Genomic DNA, 27,280 nt, shown 5'->3' with positions numbered 1-27,280 from the left:
GATTTACCAACAAAGAAGGTGGCACGAAGGGGTGCAGTAAAATATAACCAACCGTAAACAGCTCATAAAAAGACCGTTTTGCGTTTCAAGTATAATTTCCGATACCATTGGTAGTATTAGTTTAGCGGAAAGTGATATGATCCTATCATCAATGTGATACTCAATGCATTTTCTGAGGACTGCATTTCGAGATAAATGCACAGCTCCGATTTCATCTCTTTTTCATCGTTTCCCAGTCCACTCAGTGCACTTATGTTGAGTAAAATTTTCTCGGGAACATCGTATTTTTTAGAAGGTAGCAGCGCTTCCAAGATATGGCACACTTGTACCTTTTTTTTATGCACATTCACATCGAGGAAGATTCTTAATTGCTCTCTCGGTACGAGCACCCATTCTGGATGGATACGGCAGCAACGTTCGGTCGTTCGGAAACATTCCGGTACAGATGGAATCTGAGGACCAGCTGCTGGAGAAGCGAGCTTCATTAGTGAGGAAATGGAGCGCAATGAGGCACCCGCCGTATCCTCTTTCACTTGACCCAATTGATCATTCTGATGCTGAAGAAGACAAATTGAAGCGACAGCAGTAAGAGCGACGCACAAACTAGAGCATATTTCAACTGCAAACCGTGAAGTAAACGTACATCAGATGCACTAGAAATGACTTACTGCTGTGGATGCTTTTCTATTCGTTTGAGTTTAGTTTTATTTCTCAACCTTCGGTAGAAGGTGCAAAATGGATGTTGAGAAGCGAAGTGAAAGTGTATCGCTACTCACGTCCCAAATGTGCCATTACATTCCACACTGAATTATTCATCGCCTGGCTCGTATTTTTATTCATTTGCTCATCTTTTTTACATCGGAAATTTGTCACTCTCGTCCCACGGTCCATGACATGAGCGACATTTTCCTGCCCATCACTGCCAGCATAAAATCCTGCCTCGAATGCTACGAATTCCAGCGGCTATTTTCGAAACACTATCCAAATCAGAACAGCTCATCCCTTGCCCGTAAATCGGTACTCGACCGTCATTAACGTAAGATTGAGTGGCCTTTTTTTCTACACACGGGTGTGCGAACGTATTAGTCAGCGACGGAACGGAACGTTGTGTCTCAAGAGACGTTTTCTTCTATTCCATGAATGGCGTTTGTGACCTAGGATGAGGTTCCCACGTTTCCACATTGCACGGTTCAAACGACCCAGTTAATCCTGAATTCGATGTTCATGAGCCGGTGAGGTGAGAAGCGTAAATCTGCTGGGAAATGCTTATAGGCCTAAGCCCAAGCCTTGATAAGCATGCGGTAACCAAGGTGTGCGAGAACCGAGAAGGGTCAAGTATTTTTAGTGAAAAACTTTCGTGCCAGGCTCACATTTTGGCAGCCACCACCAGGACGTGTCGTGAATTTTCTGCCGACAAAGCGAACGAAAGGAATACCGAACGAACTGTTGACAATGCTGACCTTTCAACGGTTATTATTATTTTTTGGCCTCGAACCTCCAGACGAATAATGCACATGTCGAGCAATTGGGTTTCCATGTAAAAGCCCTTCCCCACCTGCATTTTTCATTGTTCCTGTTCTACGTTTTCCACAGCTCCACTAGCTTCAACAGGGAGTGGAACAGATCCCCATTTATTGATTTATGCTGGCTGCTAGCTTGGGAATAGAGCAAAGCACACGAAATGCATTAGGCTAATTGAATGTTCAACAAAGTGCCAAGAATGGAGTACGCGGTTCTCGGCACTAGGCCAGTCCGTGACGATCGCCAGCGGCATTTTGCAGATGCTCCACGCGGGCCTACATCGCCGAGTGAGGGAGTCGTAAATTTCACGCTGACCTCGGGAAAAACATAATTGAAAGGTAACAACGATATACTATACCACTTTCCTGTGGCTGCACCATTTGCATTCTATCATTGCCGTCAGCGTGAGAAGAATAGGCGGAAATATTTTCCATTTTCGCGGCACAACACACCATTCATTGGCAGTGTGACGCAAATGAGAACCTCCAAACAAGAGGTGTTGGGGTGCTTTTTGGTCAGCGTTCATGATTAGATCTAGTGCACTGTGTGATTATAAATAGGTGAAGCACGACCACCCAGCGCCACCATAAATTAGCCGCAAAACATTGACTAACGTTGCAGGACGTATATAGCTCTAATTTACTTACCGTATGGCAATAGTGCTTAGGTGATGATAAAACTCGTTGGTGATTGAGAGAGCGAGAGACGAGGGAACTGCACATTTAGAAACCACAACCTACAAACTCATCGTCCAAACTTATTGCGCCCTGATAACTGTTAACACATTTGCAACGATGACGGGTGACCACTTTGTATGTTTCTGATGTTACACAGGCAGGAGTTGCTTGCTGCGCTGTGTAAAACAAACTAGCGAAATAATAATATTTTGTACCGGGAGATGGAGCGATGGAGGCGCCTGGTGTTTTTGGTCCGGTACGATGGAGACGCCTGGTGGCTGTTATCGCGGTACGAGGTGGTACACTAATCCGCACGTAAACGAGGCGCCCGGCTGTTCCGGAACGATGAGTTGAGCGAATGCATTTGTTCGTTTCCCAAGCATGCCCGGTGCCGTAAAAGTAATGCTACATTATTTGCAATACTGCGCTTCGGTTGTTGGCAATGGAATGAATGAATCCACTAGCGTACAGGGGTTCTTTCATGCCCTAGCGTGAATAAAAACAGTGAAAATCATTCGTTTTTTTGTACTGGCTATGATGCTTACCGCTAATATATTCCGCAACTAATGTAAAGTAAGCTTGTACGGTTTGCTGAACTTGCTTGTTGTGAAGCAAGCAGCTGTTCCGATGGGTTGCACCATATAATCGACTACGTTACAACAACTACCAGCAGAACGTGTTATTTTACAAACAAACAGATACATTCCTGATGAAGCTCCAAAAATGGAACATTTTATGTGAGCTATTCTTTTTTCGTTGCAAAACTTAAGAACACATCTTGCTATAAAGTTTTGCGTTAATTAATATTATAAGAACATGTGAAACTCGTTTGATTTTGTTATGAATATAGCTGTATATATTGCAATTAATTTATTGAAACACTTTAGTAGATGAAACAAAGCTTTAAAACATAGGCTTTTATGTCAATAGTAATACCTTTCCTTTGGTATAGCTGTGAAAACCTTGAGTAGTTGCGAAGTGGCTCATAAAAATCTGGTGCTTTATCAATCTCAATAATAGTCAGGTGCAGAAACGATGCGCCTCGTCGTTGATCGTAAAACGAAAATAAAACCTTAACGCAAATTGAAACTCGTGGCAACGAAGCGTATTCGCTTTACACCGATTGCAATCTGAGAGCCTGCAAAGGCCCGTAGCTATCGTGCTCGGTTGCTGGTTTTTTCTTACCTCTAGGATGTACTTTTTTTGTTTTATCCTCTTGGTGCTAGCTCACACAATTTTCAATCAATCTGCTTTGGATGTTCAATGCAGGTGTGGATTACAAAAGTATGATTGATGAATCACACAATTGAACTAATTGTGCGCTGCTTTCGTTGGTGGCGAACGCCAACGAAGCAAAAAGCAGAGTTTTCATATACATCCTGGCGCATTTCCAAAACGGAAGAAAAAGTTGAACGCTGATGAAAGTTTTCTATTCAATACCTACCATCGAAAGGCTTCGAATGATATTTATTCCCCATTCAAACAGCTAATAAATGCACGGTGTTAGATTGTTTGGCTTTTTTGAACATTCTCAAATCGGTTTTTCCTGACTTTGGTCCGTTTTTGTGCTGTCTCCTTTCACTTTCGCTGGTAATCTAGCAGGTAAACGAATCCTGCGCAAACTGCACGTTGGAGGTTTTGGAGCGTGATGGAAATGCTAAACAAAAACTAAACGTTTCAACTACAGGCCAACGGTTAACGAGCGCAAACTCGACCCTCCCGACCGGTGTTTCCGGGCTCTCGCGGCAAATTGTGTACAGTGCGCGACAGCGATAACAGTGAAAAGGATAGCAAACAGCAACGTCAAACATGTGATCTCGTTAATCAAACACCGAAGAGCGGAGCCGAAGCTCATCGAAACGAGACATCAACCGTGGGGTCCCAGAGATAGCGGCCTGTGCGAGGAAAAACCCAGTTGCAGCTAGCCTGCTGAGCGATTTACAGTCGATGATGTAGCGTCTGTGGGGAAAAGGTGAACAAAAAAACCCGGTAAATCGCGCTCCCATCGCTCCGAACATTCGTTAGCATTATCATCAACATCATCATCAACAGCAGCAGCTTCGTCGTCATTGTCGTTGTCAGCGTGACCGGCAGAAGGCGACGGACGACAGTCGATCATTTCGCCTCCCCGAACAACGCTTGTAGCCAGCAGCATAGGTATGCTGTGTGTGCACCTTTCGTCTGACATCGCGAGAAAATCGAAGCAGGCCAAGTGAACGAGTGCAAGCCTCCTCCTGAAGGCATACGACACGAGCGCGACGGCAAGGACGCTGATTGAGTGAGTGCAAGTGGAAGAACAGTGAGGCATAAAATCGAAAGACCATTGCCAGTGACGTCGAGTGACTAGCACGATGGACGGGACGATGGCGACGACGGTGGGAATAAATCAGGCAACCAGCGGTGGCGGTATCCCACTGCCCGATGCCGTCCTCGACAAGCTGTACCAGAGCTACGCACTCAAGCAGAAGCGAGTCGCGTTCCTTTGCTATCTGATCGCCTCGATCCTTTACGACTGTTGGGCCATCGCCGTGCCGCAGGGACAGAGTGTGGAATGCACAGGTAGGTGTAACGGTTACGCATCCGAGCCTGTGACATTTTTTGTCCTCCCGAACAGTCGAACACCTGCGGCGATGTAGCAGAAGGTCCCTAAAGATTGCGACAGGCTACACGCGGTACTCCAAAACCCTGGGCGGTGATTTTGTCTTGCAGATCAAATGAAGCTTTAAAACAAACCATAGCTGACCTAAGCTCCCTTTCTAACCTTTGCTGCGCTTCAGCTCTCACCGTCCCCATGAGGATGAACTTTTCTTATCGCAGCAAACTTTTCCAATTATTACGCGTCCTTCGCCATTACTTTAGCTCCACACTCAAGCTGCCAAGGCCGTTTGAGTGAAATTAACATTTGATTAAAATAAGCGAATTCATTTCCCTGGACAAGCTTGTTTCACTCAATTTAATAGTTCAATAAGCTAAGCATATGACAATAACCGATAAGAAAACTTTTGCTATCATAGATATGCACAAGCGCAAGGGGGCGTTGGAGATATTCTAGTGCTTTTGTAGCTTAAGTAAGATAGCTCACTAATCAAATAATGTATTGTAAACTGCTGAACGCTACTTGCGCTACACCGCTCGTACATCATGTACAACGGACAGAAATGCGCCGTTACTTGTTGGAGTAAATTGCATTTCGATTGGGTCAATTTGCGGCTCCATCGAAGGAAAATAAACCACAGTGGGCAAGTCGCCGCTAGAAGGACACAAAACGGAAGAGCTTTCAGCCCCACCGTAGAGCAGCACCGTACGTCACCTGTAACACGTAATCTAATCGTGGTCTTTTCTTATCTTTACTTCCTCGACGACGCTAGCCGTTACCTGTGTGTTTCTCTTCATCAACGTCTTCCTGGCGGTGGTGTTACGCTTCTTCGGGCGGAGCCGATTCCGTGGCATCATCTGGGAAATCGCCCCACATTTAGCGTGGCTGCTCGCCATTATGCAGCTCTTCCTGCAGCTCTTTCTCAAAGGCTCAGTAACACCACGGTAAGTGTTTTTCGTCATGTAGCGTGTGGGTGTGTGAATGTGTTTCTGTCCGCGACAGGGCGATAGGGCACGGCGCGAAGAAGTTGTTTTGTTAGTTCTTTCTTCAGCAAAAGAAGTACCGGGTGCACTGTTTGCCTTGCGTGGGTACCGGTTTGTGCTACACACCCCCGGGAGCTATCCGGGGCAGGAAATGCAGTCGACCAAACCAATCAAATCGATCCAGGCACGGCCAAGCCCGGGTTAAGCGGTGTCGTTAGCGGTTGCGGACAGCGCGATGTTCGTCTATTCTTCACTCGTGTCAGCGATATGCCGGCGGCGGTACACGACATGCACCGTAATGATCCTGGAACAAGTGTCCGGGGTGAATTCCTGCCAATCGTCCTCGTGCGCGGTCGCACAAATAAGATTGTGTTCCCGTTGTGATTCCGTTGCTTGGGCGGTGTTCGCCCGGCTAACGAGGGCACGAGCTCTAAAATGCCACAAAACGAGGTCAACTAGCACGAGCTTGCGGAAGGGATAAGTGGCTTAAGAAAATAACAGCCCTTTACGTCCCTGCATCCTACGCGTGAGTCGGGATTCATTTAGGACACATGTTCGAAATGGGTTCCAGTACGTGCACGACACGACCCACTGAGAGCACTCGGAAATTGAAGCCCAGCTGATAATAAATTCTATTTCCATCGTTGCACCATGGCTTGCGGCCTTTTGCCTGGATTTCCTTGCCATTTGGTGGCGCAAAATCGCTCGTCTGTCGGATTTCGCGCAGGAAAATTCATTAACGTTACTGCGCGCCGTAATTACTTCATGCCAGGTTTCCGGGAGATCTCGGTGCTGTCGAATCGACCCAGTTGATGGAATCGGTACAATGTTATCAATTTGCAACCCACTCCAACGAACTTGGAGCACGAATCGGTTGGATAATCGGTTCGGAAGCGAAAATCGCTCACTCATGGAGTCGGTGAATCAATTCCAATCTCAAAAGCTCGTCATGCATACACAATCTACACCACAAACAAGGCCCATGGAAGGATGGCAAGGCTCAGGCTAGGCCACGTGCACCAAACACCAGCCTCGCTGCAATGAGGCCACCAAAACAAGCCACAGGGCAATTCATCCCACGCCAATGGGAGCCTTCGGTCGTTCGCGAAAATTAAACCTGCCCACTCGCATCAGCATCCGTTTGGCTTTTCCCCTGTCTGGTCTGCGAACCACATCCGCTGGTCGATGCACAAGGTGGATAGCAAATATCAATTTTCGATTGACATAAGCTCGTATCAACTATCGACAACGGTGCGCTATGGGTTGCGGATGGGAGCTATTCATACTGCGGCACGGAGCCGATAAGAGCGAACTAAAAGGATGAAAAATGCGCTCGTCCTGTCGATGTAGGCCGGACAGTAGAGCAGGGCGGATGCCGCGTGCGAATGAAAAGCGAGTCCATTAATTTTATTGACAGTGTGCTTGTAACTTTATCCGTCATCGGCTGGGAACATTTTGGGAGGGATTGTGTACATGTGTGGCTCACATGGGGCTCCCTGTTTGTCCATTTCATCATACATGGCGACCACATACACACTTCCTCACCCACACGCACTCGCCACTAGCCGCGTAGAGTCGCACCTACCCGTCAAAATAATGTAAATGAATATTCATGCTAAATAGGAGACTCCCTAATTTAAACTTAATTATCCGGCAAATAGCGCGCATCCAAACGTGAGCTCGTTCTTGCGGGAACCGCTCTTTTGCTGAGCGTCTAACGTTTCCCATTTTTTCTGTGTGTGTGTGTGGGTTTTTTATCCTCTCTCCTAACACTTCTCGTCACCGTGCCGGCTGCCGGGAGCGCTACCGGTAGGGTGGGCTGATAGACTAAAAGCTTTCCGTTTATGATAATTTAGTAAGAGAGGCGGTGCTAGCGTCAGGCGCGTTGTCGCGTCCCTGACACTGCCTGGCACTTGCTGGAAGTACACAATTTTTCCCGGAGCCGGAAGTCTGACGAAAGGGAGGGGAAGGCTAATTTTTCTTTCTCTCGGACGGTTCAGGTTTGAGTAATGCGAACCGTGGCGTATAATGGATCCCAAAATGAACGCAATTTCCAGCGAGTGATTCATTCGCGTGCTGGAGCAGCAAAAAATGGGAGCTCTGTAGTTTACATCGATGACGATCAGCGCAGGAAATTGTGTTGAAAAATGTTGATACACCGACATCAATCTTGGCCGCTCGGGCTTGTTTTCCAGCGACGTCTTTGTCTCTGAGCTTACAAGAAGAAGCTCCTACGCAGCCGGCCTTTCCGTTTGGCAGCTTATGAATATTCCTAAATCATTCAATATGCTTGCTTCTTCACGGGAAATAATCCGACGGCTCGGATCCAACACGGAGAAAAGCGAAAATAATCAAACCTAATGCGAGGCTCCTGCTCCTGGAACAATCCATACAAATTTAAGGAACGGACGATTGGTGGAACACTCCTGCCCTTCCCGGGGTTCTCGCTTCCGAGCGACCTAAATCCCAAACCCAATTATTGCCTGGTAGAATTATAGCACCACGGGCCACGAGCCGGACGTGTAAAAACGGATTCTTGTTGCGAAGTCAGACGTTCTCGAGAAAAAATACAAGCTCCTCGTGCCAAGTGCAACCATCCTGTGTAATATTTAATGCGCTCGTTTCTTCTTTCTTCCAGAGATTCACTCGGATGGGCCGTGTTGCTTAATTTTTTAGTATACGTAACCCTACCAGTGCTCCTCAAGTACACCGGCCTCCTGCTCGGGCTCGGTTCGTTCGCAACCTACGTTAATGCCATTATTGGGCTCGCCAAGAAGGAGAACTATTTTTGGGAGCAGGTAAGTCGCTGAGTTCTCGACATTCTCGCCCACCTTCTTCGCAACCGGCTGGCAGCATCTTTAAAAATAAACCCCAACATTCTCCGAGCTCAATTGCAGCTTTATGATCCGGTTGCTGCCCTCCTGGGAGCCGGAGAATTCCACCTTTTCCATTAAATCCCACAGGTCACCAGGCTGTCGTCCGTAATGGTTGTCCTTTTCTTTTGCAGCAAGTGGCAAACATACTGCTGCTCGTGGCCGCCACCCTCATTGGGTTGCTATGCTACTTCCTGGCCGAGGCGAAACAACGACGAGCTTTTCTCGAAGCAAAGCAAGGCCTAGAAGTGAAGATGCTGATCGAGGAGCAGTCAGCCGAGCAGGTCAGTAACGGGTACCCGTACGACACAGGGTGTCTCATAGCCGAATTGGAATGCGGTTTTAAAATAAATCAATCATAAGCCAACCAGCCCGCAAGGGGAACTTGATTTACGACCGGCTTGCATTCACATTTGTTTCACAGCGTCGTATTTGGCTGCCGCAGGGCGTTGTGTTTTTGAAAGAGAAAACAGATGCCAGCGTAAGGCCTTTTGGCAGCATGCAAGTGGCAATAAATCAACCCTATACCGGAGGGGAACATGTGTGTGTTTGTGTATGGGACGTGTGGGTGAAGCCGAAAGCACACGAGTCGAGAGACTTTTCCATTTCCTCTGAACGGCAGCGGTCGCTTTAATGCGCCCAGAAAATGACGGCACACTTTCTCAGCAGAAACATGATAGGGGCAATCAAGCAACAGCTTGGATTATCCCTCCGAGAACCTCTCCGGAGAGCTCGGCATGCAACAGCAATGCGATCGATTAGCATATCCCTTGATAGCTGAACGCTCACGCATACGCTATGATTTCAAATCCATTTCCAAGCGGTTTTTCTCCATTACCAGCAGCTACTCTTCCGAATAGATACCCCTTTTTTACGTTGCTTCAGAACCAGTGGGATTGAATATGTAAATTTACAGTGTAAGCCAACTTGACGCCTGCGAAGGTGCCTTCTGCGTTGCCGTGCAAATTTGTCAACATGCCAATTAGTGATAGTTACCCCGGAGCTCCTAATTAATTCCAGCTAGTTGGATGGTTTAATCTGAACCGTTTAATATTCACCAACGAACTTAATGATATTGCTGCCTCGGGTGGGTCCCGAAACGAGCAAAGGAGGAGCTCAGTATTTCCTCTTTCTTGACTGCCTGGCAACGACTTTCCCGTCACCATCCACGGCCGCGACAGTGTTCCACGCGGCCGGGTTTATTTCCGGAGAAAAACAACACGTTGCATGAACTACTCCGCTCAAGGTCAAACGGTGCCGGATCCCATCAGCCGGACACTCCGAGCGAGACTCGTAAAAACGTACTCTTCTCCCTCCGGCACGCGCGTCATTTACTTGAACTATCCATGCCCTTGCCCACCCTGGCGCCACTGGCCTTCACGGGCCGGACGTCTGTAAATAGTCCGTATTTTTACTGCAGTTAGTGCGCGGAACACGATTTCGATCATCGGCGACAGGCGCGAGTCCGTTTGGTGGTGCTCAAGAAAATAGACGCCGTCAAACTCGAGTTGTCCGAGGGACATTGTTTTCCGTCACTCCGGCCCGGGGAAAGATGTTTACTGACCGGGAAGGATACCGGAGACGGCTACATTTATCAGACAAACGATCAGCAGAAAGAGGCGATGGTCGTAAACAAAGTTTTTCGTTCCGTCGACGATGGTGCCCTTTCAAAGTAGTTTCCTCGCCTGCGGTACTTAATGCTCCAGTGAGAGCAATGAACTCATTCTAATTGAATTGTCGTGAAGCGCGGATAGAGATTTTAGGAAACTGTTCTCCCTCTGTTAACCGACACACAAAGCAAGTTACTCCATTACATGCGAGGCGAAGTTAGAATAATGCGAGGCGAGCCAGAAGCAAAAACGCGATCTGATCTAATTTAGCCTACCTTTGGTATTCCAGGAACGGTTGCTGCTATCCGTGCTGCCCGAACACGTCGCGGTGAAGATGCGACAGGATCTCGGTTCCACCAACTCGGAGCAGTTTAAGAAGATCTACATGAGTCGCCACGAAAACGTCAGGTAAGTGAACGTTCGAACACAACCTGCAAGCAGCGATAAGCGCGTTGAGTTGTCGAGAGAAAGCATAATTCCTTCATGCTGGGGTTTTTTTTTTTCACGGGAGGACATCGCTACCAAAATCACACTCTGTTTACGCGACCCGTCTTGGTAGGCTCCAGGGCGATTGCGTCACTGTGGAGCCTGGCGTTTTGATTGCGCTGGAAGAGGAAGAAAAGACGCCAACCTGCGGGAGAGGGAAATGCAAACGTTGCTCGAGGTGGGGCTCGTCAAAGCACAATGAAATCCCAAAGCCGGCAAAATTCGATACGAAAATAAACACCACCACGAGCGTCGGGCGTCCTGGGAGCTGGAAAATCGAAAAACAAATCATAATAATGAAACATAAGTAAATAAACATGCCGGCAAGTTTTGACAAGAGATCGTTGGGCTCCGGAGCCGTAGCCAGAGAAGCCCTGCTAGAGTTATTGGTATGCCGAGATTGAAGCGAACGGCTCTGACACTACTTCTGGCGCGATCCGGTAACAGTCAGGGGACATTCCGTGATGTGGCTGGAGCATCAAGCTCTTAAATCAACATCAACCCGTCGCAAAACCGAGAGCTGGAAGCGAGCCCGGTGAAGGAGAATGAAGAAATTATTCTTGCAAATCGCAAACAACTCGCAGTAGCAAGACGACCCATTTTTGAAAGCACGCTCAAAAGCAGACGAGAAAAACCATTTCTTCACGGTGGATCCATATTTTCCACTTAATCAAACGACAATTACGTCATTTCGTTGGGTTGGTTTAAACGTTAATATAAATTGGTTTCCACAGTCCAACGGACAATTTCGTGGCGTTTTCCCTGCGACCAAGCTAGCAGAGAGGGCTAGCGTGCGTGTTGATAGGATCCCGTTAGGACGATTCCCAACTTCAACAGGATCTCCAATTTAGTGAAGCCGTTAACTAGATTTCCGAAACAAGCGGCTTGCCTTTAAACGATTCGTGACGGCTCGACCGACGAGGGGCACATTAGAATCTTTTCGAGGAAAATCAATCAAAACCGAGCCGATCCGATGCGGCGTAGTGCTAGGATTACATCCCGTTTCGTTTCGTTTCGTTTGAAAAATCCATTTCATGTGAAACACATTCTCGCCTTCGCCATGGAGTGAATAATCCACCCACTGTGTGCTATGGAAAAAAATAGAGAGACTGTAACCTTCATACAGGTCACAGGGCATATCATGAGCGGTGATAGTGAATCGTGACTTATTGGCTCGATGCCGATGCCGGACGTGTTTGGCTCGACCCGGATTTTAGAACCCGGTCATCATCGAGAACATTCATCGAGCTTAATTGGATGGAGAGGAATGTGAGCGAACAAAGGAACTAGAAAAAGATTTTGTTACTGTTAGTCACACAAAGTTACAGTGTTGTTTGAAACTGTTAGTCACGCATTTTGGACCACGAGAAAAGTGAAGTTATTTAATTATGCCAATTCGGAATCGTAACCGCAACGCGTGTGTCTCGCCTCCGAGACGTTCTAATTTTGGAAATGAGCTTTTCACCATGATGACATTGCCATCCCGGTCCCGGACCCGGTTTTTCACGAAACACATCGTCTCCGGCCGCAATTATTAGGCTCGAAAAACTTTTCGGCCCCATCCATTCGGGCGAAAGTTAATTGAAGAGTCTTGAACATGGGAACCCTCCTTTGGCGCTTGCACTATTAAGAATGTTCGCGACGGCCCTGCTCTCGGTTGGGTGGGAGAAACACGCGCATATACATCCTTGCGTTTGGAGGCTGTTTATGTCTGCCTTTTTATGCGGCCAATTTAGCGGAGTCTCAGAAGAACGCTACACAACCAACCGGCGTATGGAAAAGCAAGGGCGGAAACATCTGCCAAGGGGACGAAAAAGAAGTGAAAGAGATTCGCGCTCGTACCCATTGTTTGTTTAATAAGTTATGAAGAGCCAGCCGCTTTGTGCCACGCCATGCAGACCTTTTGCCAAGTTGAACACTTTTCCGACCGGGTGCGCCTTGCGCTCTCACCGTCCTTCATCTGCCGGGAAACTGTCATGCTGTGAGTCACCCCAAGAAAGCAGGAAGAAAACCAGGGTCGTCCTTTCTTTGAGCTAGTCGAACAAAAAAAAAAGGATGCATCCAACCGGGCCCGATGTAGGTGCTCGTACACACGAGTCAAGACAGGTAGTGGAGGAATTTTTTCGCAATAGCATCCACCAAGCCAACTTCTCTGTCACGCCTTGGATGCTTGTGGCGGCATTCTTTGGCCGCAGGGTGAGCTCAGCGAACGGCCCAAAGGGAGAGTGTTGTCGGAAAATTAAATTATCCTTCTTCGCCACACACTCGCGCAGCGTGTTTGGAGGGAAATATCTCCAGTGCAGCCTTTTCTGCCAACACTGGCGGCAGTGCTTCCAGGAAGGAATATAAAACTGACACCCAGGCGAGGTTGTTGATGCCAACCCACGCGACCTGCCCGACGTGCCCGTGGGCAATTTGTCATGGCGATTCGGATCCATCGAAGATCTCGGGTAGGATTTATCACTTCGTAGCTCTTATCCTTTCTTTCGGTCATGCGTTTTATTTTTGAAGCTGATTTGGATGAAGAATGAGATGAATATCTGTCTTACACCTTGCGTTAGATTGAGATCTGACAAACCGGTTGTGTCCATCGGGATGGAAATTGGATCCGTAAGGCAAGATTAATCGAAAGCAGCTGGCAGCAAAAAGGGCTGTTCCAGCTCACCTCCCAAACCCTGTAGTGTGAAAGATCAACGGTGGTTTGGTGTTATATTATGGCTCGCAAAACTATGTATATTGCCCTTCAAAGCTGAAGTTAACGCATGCCACACTGTTCGAAGCAGAGCTGCATCACGACCGATGCTGTGGCTCAAGCGCTTTTAGACCTTGCCTCGTGATCCATGAAATGCACCCCGCTGGGTGCTGCAAAATGCGATGCACAAGGATCCGCTGCACCGTAAGCAAGCTGCGGTTTCGCGGAGTCGACTGCGAACAAAGTAGCACGCGTGGAGCTTCACCCTGCCTAGAGGGCAATACACAGGTATGAAAGTCTGGGAAAAACCACAACCACCCACGACAGGATACTATAGTCTGCGGTGGGAGCGTTCACTTCTCGTCGGCATTTCAACGTTGTGCACCACGCGTAATCAAGCTGCGTGGAGCGTAGAGCAAGGCGAATGAGTGGTTTTCCCAGGAAGGTTCACCGATAACAGGTACGGAAAGGGAAGTCCATGCATCCTCTAACAACGCCATTTTGCTGCCACGCCGATGCTTAGTCAAGCAGAATTTTCCAAAAACGGAACTATAGCAACGAAAGGGTAGACACAGGCAACATAGGTGACACGGTGCTGTTTGCCGGTCGTTGATAATGTTTTCAATAATCCTCTTACAGCGTACCAGGAATCCGATATTGCTGAAACTGTGAGATAAGCGCAACACAAGCGATGGGCCTAGCAAGGGTCTATAAACGTATCAACCAAGGTAGAGTGCATATTGAATTTATTTCACTGAATAAAAAGGCAATTGAACAACTTTATGCTGGCTGCTGAGTGTTCGGCATATTTATTGGAAAACATGCAACAAAATATCAACGAATTTGTTTCCTTGAATGTGTCATTAAATTGGTAAATTTCGGTTTGCAAGGCTTTCTGCGGATTTGCTGAGTACAAATCTCGTTTCAATAAAGAGTTGATATTGCATTTGACTTGAAGCGAGTAATCCTCGAGGAATAATTGAAACAGAGCGCGAATGATAGTTTTATTTTCATCGAAAAACCAATGCTCATTGCAGTCTAGATTTTGGTGATTCCCGGGGCCACGACGCGATCGTGAAATCTCATTGCACGGTTCGAGCTGCGTGCGAGCTGGCGTGGATTAGTGCTGGGATTTTATTTTCCCAAGACCAAAATCCCACATCGAATTCCGAATTCCGAACCACGCAACGGAAAAGCAAGAAAAAAACGTGCTCTGTTTATCCCCTGCACGTCCGGAGTGGTGTGAAGTCCAAAATAACCCTCTTTTACACCTTTTTCCTCCGCTTTCGTAATGCTTTTCCAGCACTACACCAGCTCCCTTCCCATCACCAGAGCAAACATCGGAGCGATTCCCCACGAATGATTGTTTGCTCATCATAACGCGGACGAGGAAACATGTTGCCGGTGCTCCGGTCTGGTTTATTTATTTGCCAAATCTCCACACAAAACATTCGCACCGCGGAATGGTCGTTAGCAAATTAGTACCGACCCTTTGCCGGCTTTCGTGATATGGCGGCGTAAACGCGGTTTCCCGCCAGTCGGTCTGTGCCGTGGGCCGTTGGTTTTAACTATGCTGCGGTTTTATGTCGTGCGGCTTGAAGCGATCCAGCAGTGGAGCAGCAGTACGAGGCACGCAGACGGGACCGATTTTAGCGCCCTTCACCTTTCGCTAAACCCATCGATCATAGGTCGTGCATTTTCCGCGTGGGTTTAATTCACCACCGCCAGTGTTGATCGATGCGAGAACGGAAACACCTGTCGGATTTCGAGAGGGCAGATTTCAAGCAAACAGTAATTTTATTCACATTAATACGGGCAGCTCAGTCCACTCTGTATCTCTGTGTGGGAGTTTCATCGATCGGTCAGACCAAAATGGATGCCCCCTCGGCACAGGGTGACCATTAAGAAACGTTCGTCTGCGACCTGGCTGACGGGTACTTGTTTTTTTTTTTCGATTCTCTTTCAGCATTCTGTATGCAGATATCGTCGGCTTCACGGCCATCTCGTCCACCTATTCGGCACAGGACCTGGTGAAGATCCTCAACGAGCTTTTTGCTCGCTTCGACCGCCTGGCCGAGGTAAGTTCACCGCTCGTTCTCTCTAGCAGGTTCAATTTGGCTTCCCTCGTCGGCACCTTCCGAGGCTCCGAGGGGTGCTACCGGAAGGAGCTCGGAAAAAACCGCCCTATCAGCATCGGAGTGGTATGGGACGAAGCCCAGCATAAATTAAATTTCGCAGACGTCGTACCGGAGTCGGCGTTTTTGTTTGCATCGGACAAGCGAGACAAACCACTCCGAGAAAGTACTCGGGCCTCACATCCAACACGTTGGATCTGATATCTATGTCACACGAAGACGGGCAGCTTGGACGAAATAGAACAGCACAGGAAAAAAACGAAACCGTATACAGACACGACACAATGCACATCACGCAGAGCCTGGCCTCTATCGTAGTCATGGGGCTTCCGTTTTTTTTCTGCTGCCCCTATTGCCGCTGCCTACCAGAATACAAAAGTGTCTCCTGCGGAAGTGTATAGAAAAAGCATTACGGCCCACCAGACCTTCTCCGGTAAGGCCGTATCTGGGGCCGTTTTCGTTGACGTTTGAAAAGTTTCCCTACACGGCCGCACCGGAAGCGGAGTGGATTGGACCTAGACCAGACAAGTAGACTTTTATGAGGACTTTGACGAACTTTCCATGACGCCTTGGTCGGTACGCGCTTAATGGTGTTCTTCTTTTCGCGTGTGCGTTTCAGAAATATCAACAGTTGAGGATAAAAATTCTCGGCGACTGCTACTACTGCATCAGTGGGGCTCCCGTTGAGAGACCGGATCATGCCGTTCTCTGCGTGCACATGGGTCTGTCCATGGTGAAAGCGATCAAGTAAGTGTTCGATCAAGAGGCGCACCGAAGCGGTGGATTCTTTGAGGCGTTCTTACTTTCTTCATTCCCCTTCGAAGGTACGTCCAGCAGAAGACCAACTCACCCGTGGATATGCGCGTCGGCATACACACCGGAGCCGTCCTGGCCGGGATCCTGGGCCAGCGGCAGTGGCAGTTCGACGTCTACTCCAAGGACGTCGAGCTGGCGAACAAGATGGAATCGAGCGGAAAAGCCGGGTAAGGGCTTACGAATCGGCTTATACGGACTAAAACCGTCCCTGCCAGCGGGAGGGTTTACTGGCCTGAGAGGACGGATATTTGACGAAAGTGCCCCCGAGAAAATCTGCATAATCACAACCCCGTAACGAATCGCAAATCGTTCTCCAGATCGATTGGCCGATGAAAAATTTCCAAGCCTTCAGGAAACCGGGCCGCATCGACGAGCGTTATTTGCGCGTTTTTCAACACATTTTCTGCGGTGCCCTTTTTTCTCAGCCCCCAGCTCGAGCTCATTAAACTTCTTATCTCAATCAGTCAGTGTGGGATTTTATGTGTGCCCTACATCGCTTCGTGGCACTCGGTCCCCTAGGGGCGGCAGTCGATGGATGTTTGCGTTTTGCAAGCGAAACTTTCCTTATCCGCAAACACGCTCCATTTTCCTCTCGTCCGTGATTTTTATGTTTTTCCTTTCAGCTGTCAGGAGCTTAAATTTGCAATTTCGTTCGTGTTTTTCTCGTTTTTCCGCGTTCCATTTGTAAGCCCCGAAATTACCAGCCACCTTCACAACGCTGTGGAATGTGATTTACCGTCGATGGGTGTGGGAGGCGAACGCACCGAACAAGTGAACAAGTAATGCCTCAAATGAAAATACTCACCGTACGTTTCGCGTGTCACCATTTCCCATTGCAGGCGCGTCCATCTGTCGGAGAAAACGCTCAGCTTTCTGAACGGCGAGTTCGAGGTGGAGCCGGCGTTCGGCGAGAAACGCGAGGAAGCCCTCCGAATTGCGGGCCTGAAGACGTACTTCATCTCCAAAGTGCTGAAGCCGGTAAGAAATTATTATCCACCAGCTACGCCGGTACCAAGGTTTAGGGGAAACTTTTTTCCTCGCGTGCTCGTGCGTGCCCGTACGCGTGTCTTAAAGCGGTCCCATCACGACCGGCCCGAAATCTAATCACTGTAAGCACGCATGAAGTCGGTACCATTTATCACATTTTCCATGCTGGCGCATCCCGAGCCGGGAAGCATTCCGGTCCACAGAAGCACATCCTGACACGCACGTGGCTGCCATCCAGCCAGGCTGTAAAATAAGGCTTCTTCGAAGCGGATTTTCTGCTTCCTCGCGTCGTGTACCCTTGCGCTTGGGTGCTCCATTATCGGCGCACTGGGAATGCTGTTAACGGAATTTGATTTCCCATTTTCATTCGCCCATCAATTGATTCGATAATGCTCTCGGCACGACGGATGGGTACCGATCGAGAAGGCTGTGCCACGTGGGAAGCTGATGTCGTCAATCCCACGGTCGAAACTTGCGGAAAATTTGTGGTGGCGCCACACCACCGCACGCGTTCGCACGTTAAAGCGTTGTTGGGTGCTCCGGCGTGGGTTCACCGGGCGTCATTTTGTATTTTATACCGACAGTGGTGGCGGTGGAAACATATCACTCTCCCACGTAAGGACTCCGACAAATGTCTCAAGTGTCAGCTCGCCGAATAAAGACGCACAACTTCAGGAACAGCAGGAGCGAGGCGAGATAGGCGAGAGAATAGAAAAAAAAGCACGCACGAGCTTTTGTCTCATTTTGAGCACTTTGAGAGCAGGAAGAACATTTTTCTTCCCAATCGATCCAAGCCGTGTGGCACGTTACGCATCACTTGGTTCCGCGTACGCTTTAGGTAGCCCTCGAGAGGCTCGTAAGCGCACCTTTGCTGGTGTTGCTGCCACCCTGTGCGAGGGATGATAACCCAACTGGCTCAGATGTTGAATCACTGCGTGGTGGCTCAAGTTTTCATTGAGTTGTTGCCCGGCGCCGCGGGGGCCCAGCGAATATCGGCGCATTCGGGGTTTTATTTATGTTGCGTCCCTCGGAGGGACCCGGGATTTTAGGTTGAGCTTCCATGCCCACTTTGCCCAACGTTGACGACGGTCCACCCGAGCTGGGGCAGGATCTCTAAACGATGGCGACAGGATTAACGACATAAACGCCCAGTAGCCATCGTCCGCCATTTGCCGGCTCGTAGACCGCTGCCCCTGAGCCACCCTTCGGACGCCTCATGATTAATGCAATTACGTACGGAAGGCGTTGTCACTGGCTCCACCGTCACGGGTCGTTACAGTCGTCCTTGCGAGCAAGGAGTAACCGGATTGTGGTTGGTGGACGACTCCCCAGGGATCCGAAAGCTATGTGTTCCACCGGGGATGACCCATTCCAAGGACATGTAGACGGTGAGAACCGATTTGTTCGTCGCCAATTCATTAACCGCTTCGGATGCGCTTACGATGCCCTACGGGATGGTATGATTTTTCGCCGCAAGCAGCCGGTGTCTGGCTTTTCCAGTCGGTTTCGAATAAGACGTAGCAGACAAGCAACCATTTTGCCTGAGCTAACTGAGAGTCGATCCAAGCGACGTCTGTGTTGCGTCTATTTTGCGAGCTTTTAATAAATGCTACCGGCTCATAACGCCCGCGTTGGGATCCTTGGACCAAAAAGCATAAAACAAAAGACGCCCAATAAATACGGTTCTATGCTATTAAATCTGCCCCCTGACAATGGTGCTGACGAATGTGTCTCTCTTCCGGCCGCGTGAACCCTGCTGCTGGGTTTAGTTCTGCCCGTCGGAGCACAAAAATGGCTCAGCCGACCCGAAGGACGTGGTCATCGAGGCAGACGGGCCCTCGGAGACCTTCCGAGACGAGGATGAATCGAAGGTGAGTAGCTGCCGCACGTGCCAGGATGGTGTAAGCAGGAAGGTGGGCAATTAATTTCCGCCGCAGCCCGTCAGAAGCTCACCCCCGGAACATTGGCAAACGGCGTTATCTGCCGTCGCCGGTTTCAATCGCTACTCGTGAGCCTGCCTAGCCTGAGCCTGCTTACATCTTCATCTACGAGCCGTGTTGCTTTGTTGTTTGCTCAAGGGCGGTGGGTGGAACCCAACCTGACGCCCAACCCCGGTCGGTTGATGAGTCATTAATTCATGCGTTCCGTTTCGTTGTTCTGCTGTCTTCCGGCCAGGCGGCACATGGAGCTAGCGGCGACGAGCCATCGACACCAGCGACAGAGGACAAGACAGATGCGCTTGAGGACGAGCAGGCGTCCGAGGACTACAAGATGCGCCTCCGCAAGGAGCTTGTCAGCCGAGACGGGCACAGCGAAATCAGTAAGGATACGAACTGGTTCCTCACGTTCAACGACAAGACACACGAAACGGCCTACACCGAGTACCGCGAGCCGCACAGTGCTGTGCCGCTGTTGGCCGCATTGTTGGTGCAGCTCGTGGCCATCATCTACGCCATTTTGGTTCTTCCCAGGTACGTTCCGTGGCCATGCACGCGAGCTTTCGCCATCCATACTTGCGCTAATTAGTTTCGGCTCACTTTTCCGCCCACTTTCGGTCGATGGTGGTTGAGATTTCATATTTTTGTGTGTTTTATCTCTTCGTGTTTTCTGTTCGTTTCATCACACAGGACGGCGGCACATTTCGAAATCGTCACACCACCGTTGGTCATCATTTTCGCCATGGTGTTCATCTCCGTCGCGGAGAGCCTCACCGGGGTAAGCTTTTTTTCACTTTCATTCGGTCGGCAACAATGCGAATAGTGATTTAATTTAATGGGCAGAAACTTCAACGAAATCACTGGGTTTTAAATATGCAAATTGAATTGTATGAAACGAAAACGAGCAAAACCTCGCGCTGCATCGGTGCAGCTAAATTTGCATGCATTTTTCTTCCAAGGACATTTCTTTCGCCCTCGAAGAGGATGAAACAAGGCGAGTCAAAGAATCTGTTTTGTGTCCATTTCAGGCTCTTCTGAGGAACGTTGGAAACTCCATTCCAAGTTCCATTTGGCTACAGCTCGAAATCGGTGTTTTATTCGTAGCTCCGTTTCCCGCTCGTCGGAAATGGACTCCTTGGAAGCGGTGTCGATATCATTAATTTAGGATAAAGTGACCGAGCTGCTCGTTGGTCGCGGTCGGAAACGAACAGCGCGACCGGTGGATGAAACGTTCATAAAATCGAACGATTTAAACTTTTCTTGTCGTAAACTTTCAATCGCTTTCGCGTTATACAACCCACGCACCATATGGTCTGCCAGTCAGTGTGAAGCGCGAGCTGGTTAACCTCAGAGTCGTTAAGAAAGGACGCGGTGGAAAAGGATAAGGAAAAAAAGCCCTCTCTCTCTAGTTTGCCGGGGCTCGTGCAGCTAACGATAAATAACGATTTCACACCACATCGAGCGGACAGAACAATCGTTTGGCGATCATTTGGTGCGAACAGCAGAGACGGCAAGCGTAAAACAAGGTCCGTCCTGGTGACGCTTCTGCCGCCCAGATAAACGACGGCCGGACATGGCAACTTGTTCCCATTTTCGAACTGTATCCTCGCTGCCTTTCCGGCGTTTTGCTAGCTAGCGCTTTTCTAGCGCCTGACAGCTTTTGTCCCACGCGACGGGTAGTATGATTATTCGTTCCGTTTTCAATTCCCTCAACTCTCCGGCACGCGTCCTTCTGCCACGGCCCAGTCCGTGCAGCGCATAATTTTTCTTACTCCCTATCCGAACCCGGCCCAGAACGGGAGGGTGAGTTTTTAGCTGCGCAGTAAAAATTGAACAGCGTGCACAGTAAACGAGGTAGCAGCGTTGCATTAAACGAGCACATATAAATCATCCACCAAGCACGGACTGCCAGTCCGTCCGGGTGTGCTTGCAGTTGGATCTTGTCCGTGGCGCGTTTGCAGAAGAAAAACGAATATATAATTCACTTGAATGCGATTCGTAATGGTTGGTGATGGAAAAAGAATACACCTCGGCACCGAGCCGAGCTTATCATAAAGGACGACATGATGCTGCGTGGGTGCGCGCACGAGCTGACGGAAGCAGCGGAAACGAATCCACCTAGCGCTCGTTGCTCATTCGCATTCAGTAGCCATCGAATGGATACGCGGCTGGTCCCTGCATGCTGTGTGCTGGTGATTTATTCCACTTTGTCAGTGTGCTTTTTTTCCCCCGATGTCCATTACACCCGCTCGATGGTGGCATTGCCATTTTCCACCGTCCAGGCGTTTGCATACACAATCAGCCAATCCTAATCTCGTAATAGAATTTTCCCACCGAGCGTGAGGCGCGCTTCAAAGGGTTTAAGCATCGTGAAACGACACCGCGGGGAATTAGATGGTGATTTCGCTTTTATTGCATTGTTCCGGAAAGCCCTCCCCGAACAGACTGTCCTTCCCATGGAGGACGCTCCTTCGCGTGTTGGCACGCCTTTAACACTCTCGCTCTGTCTGTTTGCAGGTTTTGCCGGCGTTTGTCACTCTAAACAGCAAGCGGTACAACGACAGCACTAGCCTGCGCAAATCTACGGCCATCATTATCGTCCTGCTACTGGGCGTTTCGAACGTGAGCGACATGGTAAGTACGGACGATCGTCATTCCCGGTGGAGTGAAAGTTTTGCGATTTGCTTTTCCGGAAGATCGACCACTGTGGGCTGTTGAGAATGAGGCTCCAACCAACAGGCCACAGTTTGTCTTTTGGAACCCTGCGGGATTACCGCCAGTTCTGGAACCGTTTCGGGCGGTAAAGCAATGCAACTTGCCCATAGCAAAACCACATATTGTCACTCGCTAGACTCATGCGTTTCCTTCAAACCTTTCACCCCAAAAACCGCCCATCGGACACCATCCCCTGGAACACGCTGTGCATGCTAAACGGACCTGATGCAGCTGGCGGCCTCCCACAGGACACCGTTCGGCCTCAACATCACGAACGTCTCGTTTGCCTCGAGCGAGATGGAACCGTCGAGCGTGTGTCTGTTTCCATCGTACTTCAGTAACTATACCGTTTTAATTCTAATTGCCACCTCAATCATAACGCAATTATCGCATCTCAGCAAAATTTTATTAATGATCATCATAACCGGTAAATACAGCATTTCTCCAGCCCGTACCGTCCTGCCGCATGCACTTTTCCCTCCACCATCCGTTTTCCCGCTTTCCACCGAGCACCATCGATGACGCGTTGGACGTGAGAGTACCACGAGTACCACTCCCTTGTGCCTGGGTATGGGATTGGAAAATTGCTGGCAGGCCAGTGAGCACTGATTCGCCACAAATCGGTCCTGCAAGCGACGGAAGCTAGTGTGGCAATCGGTCCCGCAACCCGTTTCCTGTGTGCGTGGTCGCATGCAGTTTGATTAAATTTATTCATATATCCTCCGACCGGATGTCGGGTTGGAACTACCCTCGATCAGTGTAGCAGCGGGAGCATGCCATATCCAGGCGAAGACAAACCCTCACAGTCCAACTGTCGGCACATCTCTCTAACACCCTGCCACACTGCTGGCATTGTTCCACTGGGACGTCATGGGCGAGAAAAGTTACTGCCCAGTGCATCTTTTATGCCACTGTTAAGTAATGGTAGCAAACGGTTTGGCCCGTTTCACCTCTCTTGATTACTTTGCCACCAACGGCGAACGGAAGTCGTCGTTTGGATTTATGTGCTATGCATTGAATGATTCCCGCTGACCACCATTAGCACAAACTAATTAAAAAGTAATAGCTTTCCGGGTGAGGGACAGTCGACGTCTGTTTGGCTATCGCAGGATTATTTGCCCACCGTCCAATGGTTTGTGAAGAAGTTGGCATCTCGGAAGGTTTTTTTTTACGCTGCCATCTCACACGCTTCAACCCTTCCACGAGCCGAAGAAATTAGCTAAGGGAAAGCTAATCTACATGAGCTACGGGAAAACCGATTTAACTTCTTGACCCGTAATCTCCGCTCCTCCCTGTGGACTCCTTTATCCCGTCTGACACTAGTCCTACGACCTCCACGAGGAAGCATGCACACGAAGCCTGTACATCCGCACACAAGCACGTGCTTATACGGTTTTTTTTTCTTCCTTCGTCCTTCTTTTGCGGATCACCATCGATGTGGGAAATGCAGCGTCCCACTGCTACGTGAACATTTTCCACCTGGAGGAGGCGTTCCGGAACGAGGACTCTGGCATTCTCAACGCGTACGTATCATAACGGCGGTTGGGCATTTCCGTTCGTTTTTTCGTTTCCCATCCAACGTTTCTTGCAAACAAAAACCATAATCAACCCGAACTCCCGCTCAACGTTGATGAGGCTCTCGGACTAATTGGGATACGAATTGCTTCCTTATTTTTTGCTGCAGATTTCCGCTACGCTACACACTGTCCGCCCTGCTGGTGTCCGTCACGATAGCACTGTCCTTCCTGGCTAGACACGTAAGGCTCCGGAACCGAAAATTAGGCTCGCTCCCTTTCACGGCGGCCATCTGCGGTGTGTTACTAATGGGCGGGTGTGCCCGCCGTTCGTTTGCTCTGTGTTTTCTTTTTTTTTTTTGTGGCTCATCTCATTTCCGGACACAGATCGATAAGGTGGACCGGGTGATATTCATGTGGAAGACCGAGGTGATCGACCAGAAGGAGAAGGCGAGTGATATGCGGCGCCGAAACGAGGCCCTCGTGTACAACGTCCTGCCGATGCACGTGGCCGAACACTTCATGGGCAACCGGAAGCGCTCGCACGACGAGCTGTACTCACAGAGTTACGCCGAGGTTGGCGTCCTGTTTGCCAGCATGCCCAACTTTTCCGACTTCTACTCGGAGGAGACGGTCAACAATCAGGGGCTGGAGTGTTTGCGCTTTCTCAATGAGGTTATTTCCGACTTCGATGCGGTAAGTTGGTGTCGGATATCGCGATGGATAGAGAGTCCTGAACATTGGCCTTATTTCAGCTGCTGGAGTTACCGCAGTTCCAAGACATCATCAAAATTAAGACGATCGGTTCCACATACATGGCTGCGAGTGGCCTAAACCCGTCCCGTATGGTCAAACCCGATGATCCGGTATCGGTGCGATGGGCGCATCTGGCCCTGCTGGTGGAGTTCGCACTCGAGCTGAAGAAAGCCCTACAAGGCATCAACGAACAGTCCTTCAACCACTTCGTCCTGAAGATGGGCGTCAACCATGGGCCAATAACGGCCGGTGTGATTGGGGCTCGCAAGCCTCACTACGACATCTGGGGCAATACGGTGAACGTAGCGTCTCGCATGGAAAGCACAGGCAAAGCCGGGGCTATCCAGGTGACCGAGGAAACGTGCCAGATCCTGCAAACCTTCGGTTACACCTTCGAACAGCGTGGTCTGGTGGCGGTTAAGGGCAAGGGCCAGCTCATGACATACTATCTGCAGGGTAAGGTGCCACGACCGGCTGCACCAACTGCTTCACCGATCCTGCAAAACCTCACCGCTATGGAGACGGTCCAGGAGGTTGATGAATCCAAGGAAAGCCCACCAGCTCTAGCCCCTCCACCCACCGAGAGTGTCACCTCACCAGCCCACCAGCTGCATTCAGTGTCCTCTAGCACAACCAGCCCGAACAGCGTGCGGCTCAACCAGGAATACGTTGAGATGAAAGTAAGCGGTGCGACATCCTCCAGCACGACGAGCACGGTTCAGGAGATCCAAAGGCACCAGGAGCAGAAAGTTACGCAGCAAGCCAGCAGCACCCTGACGGTTGTGTCAGAGAAAACCACGACCGGCAGTATCTCCAACACGAGCAGCAGTTCGACCATCGAAACCACCGTCAGTAAAACGGCTCAATCTAGCGTGCGATCGTCAAGTCTCTTTAATGGCAGCGAACCAGCACCAACGGACGAAAGTGACGTCCAAACGCCACTGTTGGAGGGCAAAAATAGCACCAACGCCAACTCAAACCACTTCGGGGAGGGCGAAAAAGATGCCCTGTTGGAAAATGGCTCCTAAGGAGTGATCACCGTCTGAACTCTTATTTTGATGATCGTCATAGTGTAAGCTTTAATGTTACGAACAAGATGAAACGAATACTGTGGCTATACTAGAACCGATCGGGAAGCATACCTGGAGACAGAATCGAAGGTGTCAGGAGTGTGTAGCTAGCTCAAGGCGGTTTTTAAGTAAAAGTTAGCACAGTCTTTTTATCCACTCATCAATAGTCTCCATTATTTACGTTAAGCCGAGTAAGGCTACTCTTCTGAATCTGGAGGAGCTCTAACAAGTTTTGTTTCGCTTTGCGATGAAAGATAATCTATAGAGCCGATGAGTATCGTTGAGTATTTATAGGTAGACCCAATGAGTAGTCTAACCATTCATTTATGTTTCTTGTTTGGAGCAAATTTTTACACGCTTGTTGGCATTTGTAAACTTTGTTACATTGCATTGATTGTGCTAGCGACGGGGCGCGGATTTGTTGGAGAGATTATGCGAAACGACGATTTAAAAGACTGCCAGAAAATGATATGTACTTACTTTTGTACCGCAGGAACAGTTGAGTACAATCATTCACACCTAATTTTAGAATCTCTCGTTTATATTACTTAGTGTTTGCCATTTTTATGGATTTTTTTTGCCGTTGGTGTCGACCACCGATAGCGCGTGACTGCGTGCTCCTGATACGATCATTTGGTTTCGAAGCACACAACATACGATGTCGCACGATAGACTCTGATTATATTGCACACCGCAGTGCTGTGTGCTGAAAAGCATTCCACCGAACCAATTGAACTACGCGCGAACAAGGCCGCGAATATCATAGCCTGCATTGAGTTTACGATAATTACAACGCACACTTGGGATTAGTTGTACTTTTACAAGAATAGGTTTTGTGTAGTGTTCGAATGGAAAAACATATCTTATCAGCGACGCAAATGCAGAAAACCGGTGAACTAAGTACGACACAATTTTAACGCCACCAACACTAAACAAAACAACGCTATCGATGTTTTTACTTTTCGCACAAAAACTCCGTTGTGGGTTGAGGGAACTATTCTTTGCTAACGTTAAACTTCGAAACGAAACAAAAAAAAAAAAGAAACACCAGTTTTCATATGTGAAATTTGATTAGAAACAAAATTGGCAATAAAGCTGTATGAAACGACATTTGAGCAACAGGAGGAAGAAACATTAAAGAACACACTAGTAGCATTCATTAAATGTGATTAAACACGCATCGATTCATAGATATGATGTACTACTTTTTGCGCTTCGTACAAGATGGATATGTCTACGGTAAAGTTTAAGACACTTTGCAAAAGTGATATACAACAGCAAGAGTGAACAAACATGCATTCAGCAACCCAACTTACATTAAAGCAAAATCATCCGTTTAGGAAACAATTTGATGTGTATTAGAGGAAACCCAAAGCAAAACAATTTAACGGAAAGAGAAACTAGCATTAGGCGGACTACGAAACCTTTAAACATTCAAACAAAGTAAAACAAAGAAAATCCAATCAGAACAAGGATGCTGGAACTGCATTTCCTTCCTTGTAGATTACCGCGATCGTAGTATTAGAAGTAGTCGTAAAACTGAATGGAGCAACTATACAACAATCCGTAATGAGGACCGAGTGTCCATACTCAATCGTTGAGTGTGTTAACATTTTTCTTCGACGTCGTTTCTTGAATGATGAGCCATTTGTATCGGTGGGGGCGTGAGGTGAAAGAGTATAGAGAGCATCTTTGAATGGTATTTCTAGGAAGCATATTGTGAAAGGAAAAATAGCAAACTCGAAATATGGCTAAATGTAGGGCCAAACCTAAACGCCTGTAGCGAGTAAAAAAACACTGGAACCTAACCAATGAGATCCAGCCGAGAACTTCTTATAATGTTATTTTTCTATGGTGGAAGGCAGTTTAAGATGTTTTATATTGTCCTAGTCACTGTCCAGGTATACAGTAA

General features: G+C 48.7%; 1 protein-coding gene across 1 annotated transcript; it reads left to right on the top strand.

The window, feature by feature from the left end:
- The first annotated feature begins 4,549 nt into the window (after positions 1-4,549).
- Positions 4,550-25,326, top strand: LOC128723591 (adenylate cyclase type 3). The gene is made up of 18 exons (XM_053817348.1): positions 4,550-4,757; positions 5,567-5,738; positions 8,416-8,575; positions 8,785-8,934; positions 10,550-10,668; positions 15,405-15,516; positions 16,193-16,320; positions 16,398-16,556; positions 17,229-17,367; positions 19,146-19,247; positions 19,552-19,847; positions 20,004-20,091; positions 21,831-21,947; positions 22,260-22,455; positions 23,479-23,551; positions 23,713-23,785; positions 23,930-24,238; positions 24,298-25,326. Exons 1-18 carry the CDS (start codon positions 4,550-4,552, stop codon positions 25,324-25,326), a joined length of 3,630 nt encoding a protein of 1,209 aa, XP_053673323.1.
- The last annotated feature ends 1,954 nt before the right edge of the window (positions 25,327-27,280 follow it).

This window comes from Anopheles nili, chromosome 3 (genome assembly GCF_943737925.1).
Source record: "Anopheles nili chromosome 3, idAnoNiliSN_F5_01, whole genome shotgun sequence".
NCBI lineage: Eukaryota > Metazoa > Arthropoda > Insecta > Diptera > Culicidae > Anopheles > Anopheles nili.
The sequence above is the reverse complement of the archived record's forward strand: the minus strand, read 5'-3'. Positions and strand labels throughout refer to the sequence as shown.